The following is a 14,623-nucleotide window of genomic DNA, read 5'->3' as shown; positions in this document are numbered from 1 at the left end:
AAAGCTAGCTGGGCGAGGTGGCAGGCGCCTGTAGTCCCAGCTACTTGGGAGGCTGAGGCAGGAGAATGGTGTAAACCCGGGAGGCGGAGCTTGCAGTGAGCTGAGATCTGGCCACTGCACTCCAGCCTGGGCGACAGAGCAAGACTCCATCTCAAAAAAAAAAAAAAAAATTATCTATTTCCATGATGACCCTAAAAACATTAAATTCATTAAACTCATAATAGTACTGAGCATTATATCTAATTTCTGTTGCATACTGCAAATATTTAAGGTAACTTGTGCCCATAAGAACAGAGTCAGTTGCCTGGAGAGTGATTAGAATTAGAATTTTAGGATTTCTGGAACTCAGTTTTCTCCATTGTTCAAACATGCCTAGACAAATAACCTTAACCATACATTCTCTACTTCCACCCACCTCTTTGGGCTGATAATTCATGCTTCTTAGATTTCCTGGGCACTAGATGTCACTATTGTTCCAGGCACTACTGCATCTTAAATAAGGACTTGCACCGTGTCAGATTTTCATTGAGAATCAGAGGTTGCTTATCTGTATTATTTTGGGCTTTCTATGCTGTCTTCTTCCATGGTTCTTTCATTTATCTTTGAATCAGCTGGATTTGACTGGCAGAATAAAGAAGGGTGGGGCATTTATTTAAATAAGTAGGCCAGACATCTGTTGTGTAAGACATTTCGAGAGAGAGCATAAAATGGAGGGAGAAGTGGAGGGAGAGGAGGGAAGGCTGGTGGAGGGAACAAGTGAAAGTGACCTCCCCGACAAAAATTTGGGGCCTTTCTTCACTTCAAAAAAAATAAAAAGTTGAGAGCCAGAGATTGGCATCAAGAACGAAAAACTGATGTTACAAGTGAACTGGTCATGCTTTTAAAAACCGCTTTTCAGTTGTTGTATATATGCACAGGATGTCTCATTAAAATCACCTTTGATCGTTTGTTTCTCAGTGTTTTGACTAAGATCAAGTGTAAAATCACCTTCAGAGAGTGTTTAAAACAAACTCCCTGGCCTCTAGAGGTCCTCATTCAGTAGGTTTGGGGCAGGGATGGATTTGACATGTCTGATGAGCCTTGGGGTGATTCTGATGCTTCCTTGCACCAGTGGAGCAGGAGTTAGTCTTAGTAATGTCTAAGATTAAATGCCACTGATAGTCATAACAACATTCTGCAAAATTTGATTTAACCCTTGAAGGGGAAGCACGTTTTCAGGGGAGCCACATTTTTGTGTGTGTGTTTTCTTTATATTTCTTAAGATCTTTGTTTTCCCCATCAAGCATGATATTGGCCATGTCCTTGGTAATAGTGGGTTTTGTGGCTATGCTCAGATTTTCCTTGAGAATCAGAGGAGAAGCTTGCTTATCTGTATTATTTTGGGCTTTCTATGCTGTCTTCCTCCATGGTCTCTTTCATTTATCTTTGAATCGGCTGGATTTGACTGGCAGAATAAAGAAGGGTGGGGCATTTATTTAAATAAGTAGGCCAGACATTACATGGCACAGCTGAAGGGCTAGTGGGTTATATTTGTTGTCCTTCCTTTTGCTTAGTTTGACCCTTAACTGGTAACTCACAATAACCTCAAGAAGGTTGGAATTTCTCAAGAGAACAAGAAGGAAGTGGAAAAGAAACTGACTGTGAAGCCCATAGAAACCAAGAACAAGTTCTCCCAGGCAAAGCTGTTGGCAGGAGCTGTGAAGCATAAGAGGTCAGTCAGCACTCCCACAACTTAGATTTCGCTCTGACCATGTACTCTGAAACACCACTTGTAATGGAAGACAGAGCCAACGCTTACTTTGCGTGAGTCCTGGTGAAGTTCCCTTGGTGTGCTCACCTATGCCTCTCTCCCTTTCCAGATTTGGGGCCTTCTATAGGCTTCAACCCTCGTCTCTCTGATCATTTATTCAACAAATATAAATAGTAGCTACTCTTCAGTGGGGATCTGCCACACCAGACATTGTGTTAAGTGCTTCCTGTGCATAATCTCATGTATTCTTCAACAATCCTGTGAAAGTACAATTATAATCCCTGTTTTGTAGATGAGAAGACCAAGAGTTTGAGAGGTTGAGACCCTTCTTTGTGCAAGATCATAGAGAAATAGGGAGCTCGAGTTCAATATTTAGGCTTCTGTCTAGACAAATGAGGTAGTGAGTCTTGTGAAAGGATCTATGTAGGGTGTGCTGAGAGCAAGAAGGAGGAACATACAATGCTGCTTGGAGGGTGTGTGCATCTCCATGTTGGGGAGGTTGGGGAAACCATTGGAAAGATGCTGATTAGGTAGGACGACTAGTACTTTGACAAGCAAAAAGGGAGAGAACAGTCTAGGCAGAGGGAATAGCTGCTGCAAAGACATCCTGTCCTGAAAGAACATGGCAGCCCTGACAGGGTTACAGACCTGGCTGTGGCTAGGTTGGATTGATGGGGAAGTGATAGCACTGTCTTGAAGCTGTGATAAGTTCTTTGCTATGTTTGCTCCTCCCTTTCCAAATCCTGAAATGGCATCAGAGTGATTGAATCTGGTCATTTCGATTTGACCCAACAGACTGTGGGCGAAATGATAAGTTTAAGTGCAGTCTGTTAGGAAAATCAATATGATATATTGGCAACCAGCCATATGTTTTGAAGGGAATGTATTGATGCAGTCTTGTGGTTTGGCACACCACCCATCTGCTGCAGATGTTCTTAGGAACACTGCCTACATGTAAAAATGTCATGCTGGTATAGCAGCAGAGGGGAGGAGTTATCCTGAGAAGGGCTCGCTACCCAAACCATGAATTATTCCTTTCAAGTTCTCACATAAGCTTTCCTGCAAGACCAGGGACTCGCAGGATTTGGACCTGGGTCAGTTTTACTGGAATATGCCAAGGGAGGGCTCTCCAGGTGATCAATTTGTTATCCCTTGAGACTGCTCTTGGTGGTCGCAGAATGGGTGTTGTAGCTGTCTCCCTTAGTCCTTAGATCACCTTTGGAAAAGGCTCTGTGGCTTATTTGGTGACCTGCATATAACCCCTTTTGGGTTTTGAAACAACATCATTTAATGTTGCTTTGTGTAGCAAGGTGATGAATTAGTCTCCTGGGGCAGGAGTTCCTAATCTGTCCGCCCCTGAGTTTATTGGAATCACCTGGGAGTTTGTTAATAATTTATATTTGTAGGCCGACCCTGAGTTTATTGGAATTACCTGGGAGTTTGTTAATAATTTATATTTGTAGGCCTCGCACTAATTCTGGTTCAGTAAGTTTGAAGTGAAGTCTGGGAGTTGTAGTTTTCAAAGTTCCATGAGTGATTCTGCTGCCTGGTGAAGGTCTGGAAGCCATCGGCATGTATATGTCATGAAACCTAAGAACAAAACAAGCAGCAATTTCTTACCTTCTTCAAAGGAATATTCTTTACTCTCTTCTAGTTTATTCTTTTATTTATTGTTAGAAAAAACTGTCAGATACCTAGTTCATGAATGTGCAGCCTTTTTAGTTATAGGCATCTGAAGCTATAAATTTTCCTTAGCTTTCACTGTATGTAAGTTTTATATTTCCTTCTTTCATTGTATATAAGTTTTATATTTCCTTCTAAGTATTTTAAAATATCCATTATGATTTCTTCTTTGACTCAGGAATTATTTAGAAATGTATTTTTTAAATCTCCATATTGAGGTAACAACCATATTTCAGTAAGGGGGAAGATAAGCCTTCCCCCTTGCCACACACACATTTTAACACCTTATGATGATATAACAGTGTCTTAGAGGCTACAAAATACGTTTCGCTTTTGTCATTGATTTCCAACTTAATTGCATTGTGGTTTTGTATACACTGATTCTTTTTGTTTTTCTTTTCTTTTTTTTTGAGCTGGAGTTTCGCTTTTGTCGCCCAGGCTGGAGTGCAATGGTACGATTTTGGCTCACCTCTGCCTCCTGGGTTCAAGCGATTCTCCTGCCTCAGCCTCCCAAGTAGCTGGAATTATAAGCACACACCACCACGCCTGGCTAATTTTGTATTTTTAGTAGAGACGGGGTTTCACCATGTTGGCCAGGCTGGTGTCAAACACCTCAGGTGATCCGTCTGCCTTGGCCTCCCAAAGTAATGGTATTATACAGGTGTGAGCCACTGCTCCTGGGCTTCCCACATAACTCTTAAATGGAACCTGCTCTGCACTTCCTGCAAGAAAATACCAGGTAGTATATACACACAGTAATGTCCCAGTCTTAGAGGTGACTTCAGTATGGTCATGTTGAACACCACAAACTAGATGTTATTTTTTGATACAGACAGTATTTGTTTAGACTTATATTTCCTTTTGCCAGTTTCTTTGTTCCCTACCCCTTTCTTCTGGAATTCCTTCCTTCTGGGATCATTTCTTTCTTCATTGAAGTACATTCCTTATACATTCTTTTAGTGAAAGGCTTCTGGGTGACTCTCAGAATCTCTAGCTTGTCACTAAAGATGTTTTCTTCAATCTGTAATTACTAAATGTTTGTCATTTATGAACATGTCTAAATATTCTTGAAATCCATCTGTGGTTCTAACCAATTTGAGTGATAAAGGCGGCCAAGAATCTGAAGTTGAAGTGATGCTTGAAGATACAGTGCTTTATTCCCTGGATTTGTCAGGAGTTTAAATTGTCTTTATGACTAATGATGCAATTGGAAGGAGATTAAGAATCTGAAATGAATACTTTTCATTCATTTTTATCATCCCAGCCTCTTGAGACTGCCTAAGACACATATAAATAGTTATTGGCGCTCCTGATTCCCTGAGCTTTGATCTGCAAGATTGGACATGGCTCAAATCACCATGTGTTTTGTTACAGCTCAGAGAGTGGCCACAGTGTGAAAAGACTGAAACCAGACCCTGAGCCAGATGACAAGAATCAAGGTGGGTGGCAGCCTTCATTACTTCCTTGTACTCAGAATACACATGAACCACAGTAAAGGGCTATAATGCATTGCATCTGCAAATGAATGCATTTCCGTCTTCAAGCAAGCCTACCTACACTGAATTTACCCAACTTTTTTATGCCAGGCAGGATTTTATACCAGGCAGGATTTTATACCTGCTAAAGTTATCGTATTAGAAACCAGTGAAACTGATCAATGAAAATAGTACTCTCCCAGGAATGCTTACCAGGCTCTGGTCATACCACCTCTGCTCACAAAAGGTTTTTTTCTGTTTCCCCCAAATGTCAAGTTTCTTGATTTCACCTGGCTTGCTACCAATAGGAGGTAAATACCTGGCTCCTGCTCACTATTGGATTGGATTGAGCCTAGAAGCTTAATACAGTCTCCAGGAGTATACTTCTTTGGTTTTTACCTTTATGTGATGAAATCTGCCTCTGTATTAAGTGGCAAGAACTTGTAAGTGAAGGTGAATGTTACTGGGGCTGGATTAGGGGTGAAAAATTCAAGAGTGTGTTTTCAGTTTTATTCTTACTCCATGTGGGATTGAGACTCTGAACTAAATTCCATCAATCAGCAGGGCTTACATTAACTTGTCTCAAAAAAAATGATGCTTTTTATATGCATCTACTAAGCACCAGTGGTGGTGGTCTGTTGCTGTTATCCTTTTGCTCTAGAACCTACTTTTAAAAAGAAGAGTGTGGGGAAAAAGAAAGAGTCTGCCATTACCATGTCCTCTTCCATCTAGTTCTCCTTAGAGGGAAACAGAATTATACTTTTTTTTTTTTTTTTTTGAGGCGGAGTCTCATTCTGTCGCCCAGGCTGGAGTGCAGTGACCTAATCTCAGCTCACTGCAACCTCCACCTCCTGGGCTCAAGTAATTCTCCTGCCTCAACCTCCCAAGTGTTTGGGATTACCGGCGTGCGCCACCACATCTGGCTAATTTTTGTATTTTTAGTAGAGATGGGATTTCACCATGTTGGCCAGGCTGGTCTTGCACTCCTGAGCTCAAGTAATCTGCCTGCCTCAGCCTCCCAAAGTGCTGGGATTACAGGATTGAGCCACCAAGCCCAGCCACATTTCTTATGTATCCATCAAGAGCTATTCTATGCATGTGCAAGCAATTGTAAATATGTATTTTTTAAATGCTTTGTTATGGATAATTTAAGCAACATTCAGAAGTTGGGATAAGTATAATAAACCCCCATTACCAAGCTTCAGTGATTTTTTGTTTGTTTGTTTGTAAGCTATCCTACAGGAAAGAGCTTCAACAATTTTTTTTTTTTTTTTTTTTTTTTTAGACAGTCTTGCTCTGTCACCTAGGCTAGAGTGTAGTGGGGTTATCTTGGCTCACTGCAGCCTCTGCCTTCCTGGTTTAAGCAATTTTCATGCCTCAGCCACCCAAGTAGCTAGGACTATAGGCATGTGCCACCACACCCAGCTAATTTTTGTATTTTTAGTAGAGACGGGGTTTCACCATGTTGGCCAGGCTGGTCTCTAACTCCTGGCCTCAAATGATCCACCTGCCTCAGCCTCCCGAAGTGCTGGAATTACGGGTGTGAGCCACCACACCCAGTCAGCAGTTTTTAGCACATAGCCAATTTTATTTCATTTATATTTCTCAACTGTAATATTTTGTGACAATTCCAGACATTATCATTTCATTCATAATTCTTAATATGTGTCTCTAGCAAATACAAGTTCTTATTTTGTTTCTTTGTTTTAACAATTGCAATACCATTATATTAATAATCACAGGCCAGGCCCGGTGGCTCATGCCTATAATCCCAGCACTTTGGGAGACTGAGGCGGGCAGATCACCTGAGGTCGGGAGTTCACAACCAGCCTGACCAACATGGAGAAACCCTGCCTCTACTAAAAATACAAAATTAGTCGGGCTGCTGGTGCATGTCTGTAATGCCAGCTACTTGGGAGACTGAGGCGGGAGAATCGCTTGAACCCGGGAGGCAGATGTTGTGGTGAGCCATTGCATCGAGCCGAGATTGCACCGTTGCTCTCCAAACTGGGCAACAAGAGTAAGATTCCGTCTCAAAAAAAAAAAAAAAAATCACAATAATTACCAAATATTATCAAATATTAAGTTAGTATTTTCTCCAGTTGTCTCAAAAAAAAATTTTTTTTTTTAAATTATGATCTTGGCCAGGTGCGGTGGCTCATGCCGGTAATCCCAACACTTTGGGAGGCCGAGGCGGGCAGATCAACGAGGTCAGGAGATCAAGACATCCTGGCTAACACAGTGAAACGCCATCTCTACTAAAAATACAAAAAATTAGCCAGGCGTGGTGGTGGATGCCTGTAGTCCCAGCTACCTGGGATGCTGAGGCAGGAAAATTGCGTGAACCCGGGAGGCGGAGCTTGCAGTGAGCGGAGATCAAGCCATTGCACTCCAGCCTGGGCTGTTAACAGAGCGAGACTCCGTCTCAAAAAAAAAAAAAAAAAAAATTATGATCTTAACAAGGACCAGACATTATATTTGCCTACTATGGCTTTTTTTAAAAAAAGTATTGAAGTATAATTCACATACCATAAAATTCCCCCTTTAAAAGGATACAACTCAGTGATTTATATTTTTAAAAAATCAGTTGACCATAAATGTGTGGATTTATTTCTGGACTGTCTTCTTCCACTGAGCTATATATGTCTATCTGTATGCCATTACCACACAGTCTTGATCACTATAGCTTTGGAGTAAGTTTTAAAATTGGGAAGTGTGAGTCTTCCAACTTGGCTCCTGTTTTTCAAGATTGTTTTGGCTATTTGGAGTCTGTAGAATTTCCATATGAATTTGGGATCAGCTTGTCAGTTTCTGCAGAAAAGGCAGCTAAGATTTTGATACAGGAATTGCTGGAATCTGTAGATTAATTTGGCAATATTGCCATCTTAGCGATAGGCTAATACACCTTTTAATTTGAATTTAATCTGTAAGTTCTTCCTTTCTAAATTTATATTTTGTTTTCTTTGTATTTTATTTGTGGAGAAACTGGGTCTTTGTTCTTTAGCATTTCTCTGGCTCTACATTTTACTGATGGCATCCCCGTGCTGTTTCCTGCTACCTTGTGTTTCCTGTAAAATGGTAATTTGATCTGGAAGCTTGATCAAGTCGGTTTTTTTCAGCAGGAATATATTATATATTGTTTTTAAACTTTCATTATTAGTAGTATTGTAATCTAACCTACTCTGTTCATTGCTTAATTCAGCAGTTACTGTACCTTGGGAATCATTGCATAATTGGATGTAGAGCACTTCCTTGTTGCTTTTTAAGGCTGTGTAGTATTGTATATTGTATGGGTATATCATTTATCCCACTTTTTAATTGATGAACACTTAGATTTTTTCCATTCTTCCCCTGTTCTGGTGTTTCAGTAATAATCCTACACGTGCATAATTTTTCACATGCACAGATCTATCAAGTTAAATACCTTGAAGTAGACTTGATAGGTCAGAGAGGATATACATTTGTAATTTAGGTAAATATTCTCAAATTGCCCTTCAGTTAAGTTATCCCAATTTATACTACCTTCAGCAATTTTGGAATTTTTCACTGACATTTTTTTAATAAGCAGGAAACTTGCTTAAATAGGATAAATCTATACTGTATATGTGTATACACACACACACATACACACAAAACTTCATAGGAATATTTTTCTTTTAATTAATTTTTTTTAGAGGTAGGATCTCACTTTGTTGCTTAGGCTGTAGTGCAGTGACTACTCACGGGTGCAATCATGGCGCACTACAGCCACAAACTCCCAGGCTTAGGCGATCCTCCCACATGAGCCTCCTGAGTTGCTGGGGTTAAATGCGCTTGGCATAGGAATCTTAAATGTATTTCCACAAGTAAGCTATTTGCTCACTATATGGTACTTATTTCCTGGTAGGAACTATACAAATGAATCAATGGAAAGGAAAACTTGTGTAGCTTCTTTGGACTATCTCAGGCAGACAATTGTGTTTTAGAGTCATCTTTTTGTCATTCTAAATCCCTTCTTCCTACTCCTGCATTCTTGCAACAGAAACTAGGCAGGAAGTGTCCTCCTTTGCTAGGAATTAAGGCCCCACAAGAAGAATACTCCTTGAAGCTTGCTTCAGCCCTGTCCTTAGCAGTGGGAGGATTTCCTCCTTGGGCCCCTATGACTCTGATAGAGATTCAGCCTTTCCCCAGTGAAGACTCTGAACTTAAGCACTGAGCAGAGCCAGTGAATGCACAAGTTGGCCCCATCTACTCCCAAGTCACGCATCTGTCTGAATACTAAGAACATTCTCTATTAGTAATTTTCTGTGTTAATTTAGTATGACAATGTGGTCCTGCAAATGCAGAAGCTGGCAGGAAACTTCACCAAATGGGGGAGATCAGAGGGCACCATTTTGTTCTCTTTGGACAGTTAACTGCTTTTGGAATGAAATTTGTCGGATTTGCAGTCTCTTTTCTTTCTTGAAACCTCCTAGATAATTGGGGTATTTGGTTTTTTTTACTTAAACTCTTCTGATGCCACAGTGGTCCAGATTCCTTGATTATATTTCTGTAGCTAACTTCCGTCCTTCCATTAGGCCAGTTCTCTACCCCCACAGGCACTCTGACTTTCATCCTTCTTTTCTATATAAAATAGACCTTTAAATTCCATTCGCCCTTGAAATATGGTCATGTGCCACATAACGACATTTTTGTCAATGATGGGTGCATATATGATGGTGGTCCCATAAGATCATAATACCGTATTTTTACTGTGCCTTTTTCTATGCTTAGCTACGTTTAGATACACAAATACTGACCATTGTACTACAGCTGCCTACAGTATTCATACAGTAACATGCTGTACAGGTTTGTAGCCTAGGAGCAATAGGCTATATACCATATGGCCTACATGTGTAGTAGGCTGTACCATCTAGGTTGTATAACTATGATGTTCACAATGATGAAATTGTCTAATGATGTATTTCTCAGGCCATATTCCCATCATTAAGCAGGAGTGTCTATACTTGATAAAATGAAATACCTCATTCAACAATTTCACATAAATTAGTTTTCTAGGTAACTGATCTATATACCCTTATAAGGTTTTTTTTGTTTGTTGGTTGGTTTGTTTTTTTTATTTTGAGACAGTCTCGCTCTGTCCCCCAGGCTGGAGTGCAGTGGCGCAATCCCGGCTCATTGCAACCTTCACCTCCCAGGCTCAAGTGATTCTCGTGCCTCAGCCACCCAAGTAGCTGGGATTACAGGCGTGTACCGCCACGCCTGGTTAATTTTTGTATTTTTAGTAGAGACAAGGTTTCCCCATGTTGGCCAGGCTGGTCTCGAACCCCTGACCTCAGGTAATCCACCTGCCCCAGCCTCCCAAAGTGTTGAGATTACAGGCGTGAGCCACCATGCCTGGCCGGTTTGTTTTTTTTGAACAACCAAATTTTTCTAACAGAATGCTGAAAGTATCATTCTATATGGTATACATAAGTACTACAATGCATGTTTAAGTCATGAATGGTATAGTTTGATGTTATGTTCCAAATGTTAAAAGAGCGTCACATTTTTATACCCGTACCCCCCAAATTAGCCATTTGCAATGAAACTGTAAACTGTCTGACACAGTTTCTTGCATTCTGATTTCTGACCCTTGTGGATGCAAGCCTGCTCTGAGCCAGGCCTTGTGCTATATGGCCTGGGGGTGGAATGGTGATAAAAGAGTGCTTGCCTTCAAGGGGCTTACAGTTAATAGAGAATACAAACAAGCAACCCCTCTTATCTTCTGCAGCCTTCTTAGCTTTAATACTGGGATGCTCTTGGGGTTACAGAGATAAACGGGACTGTTCCTCCCTAGTTTAAGTGCTCAGGATGTTCTTTGAATTTTTTGTATTTGCTTTTTTAAAAAATTGTCTACCCAAGCACAGCTGCATTTTGAAAAATTGTCTGAATTGGTAATATATGCACATAATAAAACATTTAGGCCAGGTTAGGTGGCTCATACCTGTAATCCCAACTCTCTGGAAGGCTGAGGTGGGAAAATCACTTGAGCCCAGGAGTTTAACCTGGGCAGCATAGTGAGACTTATGTTTAAAAAAAAAGAAAGAAAGAAAGGAAAAATTCAAAAGGGACAAAAGAATGTGGAGTAAAAAGTAAGTCTCCCCCGTTTTCCAACCACTAAGTTCATTTCCCCTGAGCAGCCACTGCTACCAGTTTTTATTTATTGTTCTCAGACACTGACATGCGTATACATGGGCATGACCTCTTTGCCCCAAATTATAACTTTCACACACTGTCCTGCTCCTTGCCTTTTTCATTTAGCACAGTATCTTGGGGATCATTCAAGAAGAAGATGCTTTCTTCTTCTTCCTCTTCTTCTTCTTCTCCTTCTCCTTCTCCTTCCTCTCCTTCTCCTTCTTCTTCCTCTCCTTCTTCTTCCTCTCCTTCTCCTTCTTCTTATTCTTCTCCTTCTCCTTCTCCTTCCTCTCCTTCTCCTTCCTCTCCTTCTCCTTCTTCTTCCTCTCCTTCTTCTTCCTCTCCTTCTCCTTCTCCTTCTTCTTCCTCTCCTTCTCCTTCTCCTTCTTCTTCCTCTCCTTCTTCTTCTCCTTCTTCTTCCTCTCCTTCTCCTTCTCCTTCTTCTTCCTCTCCTTCTCCTTCTTCTTCCTCTCCTTCTCCTTCTCCTTCCTCTCCTTCTTCTTCTCCTTCTTCTTCCTCTCCTTCTCCTTCTCCTTCTTCTTCCTCTCCTTCTCCTTCTCCTTCTTCTTCTTCTTCTCCTTCTCCTTCTCCTTCCTCTCCTTCTCCTTCTCCTTCTTCTTCCTCTCCTTCTTCTTCCTCTCCTTCTCCTTCTCCTTCCTCTCCTTCTCCTTCTTCTTCCTCTCCTTCTTCTTCCTCTCCTTCTCCTTCTTCTTCTCCTTCTCCTTCTCCTTCCTCTCCTTCTCCTTCCTCTCCTTCTCCTTCTCCTTCTTCTTCCTCTCCTTCTTCTTCCTCTCCTTCTCCTTCTCCTTCTTCTTCCTCTCCTTCTCCTTCCTCTCCTTCTCCTTCTCCTTCTTCTTCCTCTCCTTCTTCTTCCTCTCCTTCTCCTTCTCCTTCTTCTTCCTCTCCTTCTCCTTCTCCTTCTTCCTCTCCTTCTTCTTCCTCTCCTTCTCCTTCTCCTTCCTCTCCTTCTCCTTCTCCTTCTTCTTCCTCTCCTTCTTCTTCCTCTCCTTCTCCTTCTTCTTCTTCTTCTCCTTCTCCTTCTCCTTCCTCTCCTTCTCCTTCCTCTCCTTCTCCTTCTCCTTCTTCTTCCTCTCCTTCTTCTTCCTCTCCTTCTCCTTCTCCTTCTTCTTCCTCTCCTTCTCCTTCTCCTTCTTCTCCTTCTCCTTCTTCTTCCTCTCCTTCTCCTTCTCCTTCTTCTTCCTCTCCTTCTCCTTCTCCTTCTCCTTCTTCTTCCTCTCCTTCTTCTTCCTCTCCTTCTCCTTCTCCTTCTTCTTCCTCTCCTTCTCCTTCTCCTTCTTCCTCTCCTTCTTCTTCCTCTCCTTCTCCTTCTTCTTCCTCTCCTTCTCCTTCTCCTTCTTCTTCCTCTCCTTCTTCTTCCTCTCCTTCTCCTTCTTCTTCCTCTCCTTCTTCTTCCTCTCCTTCTCCTTCTCCTTCCTCTCCTTCTCCTTCTCCTTCTTCTTCCTCTCCTTCTTCTTCTCCTTCTTCTTCCTCTCCTTCTCCTTCTCCTTCTTCCTCTCCTTCTTCTTCCTCTCCTTCTCCTTCTCCTTCCTCTCCTTCTTCTTCCTCTCCTTCTCCTTCTCCTTCTCCTTCCTCTCCTTCTCCTTCTCCTTCTTCTTCCTCTCCTTCTTCCTCTCCTTCTCCTTCTCCTTCCTCTCCTTCTCCTTCTCCTTCTTCTTCCTCTCCTTCTTCTTCCTCTCCTTCTCCTTCTCCTTCCTCTCCTTCTCCTTCTCCTTCTCCTTCTTCTTCCTCTCCTTCTTCTTCCTCTTCTTCTCCTTCTTCTTCTTCGTTCTCGCTCTGTCACCCAGTTTGGAGTTCTATGGTGTAATCATGGCTCACTACAGCCTCAACTTCCCCAGTTCAAGTGATCTTCCTACCTCAGCCTCCTGAGTAGCTGGGACTACAAGTGTGCACCACCACACCTGGCTAATTTTTAAAATTTTTTTATAGAGACAGAGTTTCCCTGTGTTGGCCAGGCTGTTCTCAAACTCCTGGGGGGCTCAAGTGATCCTTCTGCCTTGGTCTCCCAAAGTGCTGAGATTACAGACATGAGCCATTATGCCCAGCTACTTTATTCATCTTAGTGGTTGAATAGTAGTCCATTACTTAACTAGTCATCTAATGGACATTTTGGTTGTCTGTACTGTTTTGCTACTGTAAACAGTGCTGCAATGAATGTTCTTTTATGGACATCATTTAAGTTCAAAGAACATTGCCAAATTTCTCTGTACCCCCTGAACAGCATACGAAGTTTGCTGTTCCCAACACATTCCCTCCTAATATATTGTTTATCCCCTTATGTTTAAAATTCATCTGTTTCTTTTTCTGTGAGTTGTTCATGTTTTCTGTTCACTTTTCTATTTGGTTGTTGGTTGTTTTTTTTAACAGATTTGGAAGAACTCTTAGTATTTTAAGGAAATTTGCTTTTGTGATATTGCAAGTATTTGCTCCTGCCTCTTTTATCGCCTTGCTCTATCTCTGTAGCCATTGTTGGCTTTCATTTTACTTTTCTCCATCTCCATGTTTTAACATTGCTTATCTTTGGCAGCTTCCTTTTCCCTTCTTCGAGCTTCTTGCACAAACAAGCAAATGCATTGATCTGAACTTTGTTTGCGGGCCGTTTGATATCTCTTCTAACTCCTCAGTGGTATTGTTTGCTTACTCCTGGTTTCCTATACTTGGAACTGTGTATTCTCTTCACATTTACTTGAGGTGTCTGGGCAAATGAGGTATTAGTACATCTAAGGCAAAACCCTAGAAGGTAGTATGCTTGTCAGCCTGTGGCAACAAAGTGTGAACTCCAACCCTTAACTCTGCAGTGAGCTCAGGTTAACGTTTTAGTATATTCTCTTTTGATTCATGTTTAGTTTCACATTTTCTGCCTTAAGCAACCTGCAACCTTGCCAAGTCATTTGGCTTTCCTCATCAGTAAAATGGGAACAACGCCTATACATCAAGTTGTAGTGATTAAATAAGGCCGGAAACATTTCAGGGAAGAACGGAAGGCCTGGAGTAGAGTTCTTAACTTTTTCTTTAGTCTTCAAGTCTTGCATTTTCTTTCTTTCTCCTTCTTCTTCTTCTTTCTTTCTTTTTTTTTTCAGACAGGGTCTTGCTTTGTTGCCCAGGCTGGAGTACAGTGGTGCCATCATAGCTCACCGTAACCTTGAACTCCTGGGCTCAAGCAATCCTCGCATTAGCCTCACAAGTAGCTGGGACCACAGGCATGCACAACTACACCCGACTGATTTTTTTTTTTTTTTTTTGAGGCAGAGTCTTGCTCTGTTGCCCAGGCTGGAGTGCAGTGGCATGATCTCAACTCACTGCAACCGCTGCCTCCTGGATTGGAGCTATTCTCCTCCCTCAGTCTCCCTAGTAACTGGGATTACAGGCACACATCACCACGCCCAGCTAATTTTTTGTACTTTTAGTAGAGATGGGGTTTCACCATGTTGGCCAGGCTGGCCTTGAACTCCTGACCTCAAGTGATCCACCCACCTTGGCCTCCCAAAGTGCTGGGATTACAGGCATGAGCCACCGCGCTTGGCACCGTCTAATTTTTCAA

At 41.7% G+C, this 14,623-nt stretch overlaps 1 protein-coding gene across 38 annotated transcripts in view; it reads left to right on the top strand.

Annotated features, from left to right (window-relative positions):
• PSME3IP1 (proteasome activator subunit 3 interacting protein 1) overlaps positions 1 to 14,623 on the top strand; it is a 36,324-nt gene that overhangs the window by 18,694 nt on the left and 3,007 nt on the right. For 22 of the 38 annotated variants that reach the window (XM_015126239.3, XM_077986279.1, XM_015126234.3 and 19 more), the window contains 2 exons: positions 1,578 to 1,711; positions 4,808 to 4,872. In XM_015126239.3, coding sequence (XP_014981725.1) covers positions 1,578 to 1,711; positions 4,808 to 4,872 — 199 coding nt within the window. The remainder of the gene's footprint in view (positions 1 to 1,577; positions 1,712 to 4,807; positions 4,873 to 14,623) is intronic. The other 16 variants (XM_077986288.1, XM_077986290.1, XM_077986281.1 and 13 more) reach the window with 2 other exon arrangements.

This window comes from Macaca mulatta, chromosome 20, assembly GCF_049350105.2.
Source record: "Macaca mulatta isolate MMU2019108-1 chromosome 20, T2T-MMU8v2.0, whole genome shotgun sequence".
NCBI lineage: Eukaryota > Metazoa > Chordata > Mammalia > Primates > Cercopithecidae > Macaca > Macaca mulatta.
The sequence above is the reverse complement of the archived record's forward strand: the minus strand, read 5'-3'. Positions and strand labels throughout refer to the sequence as shown.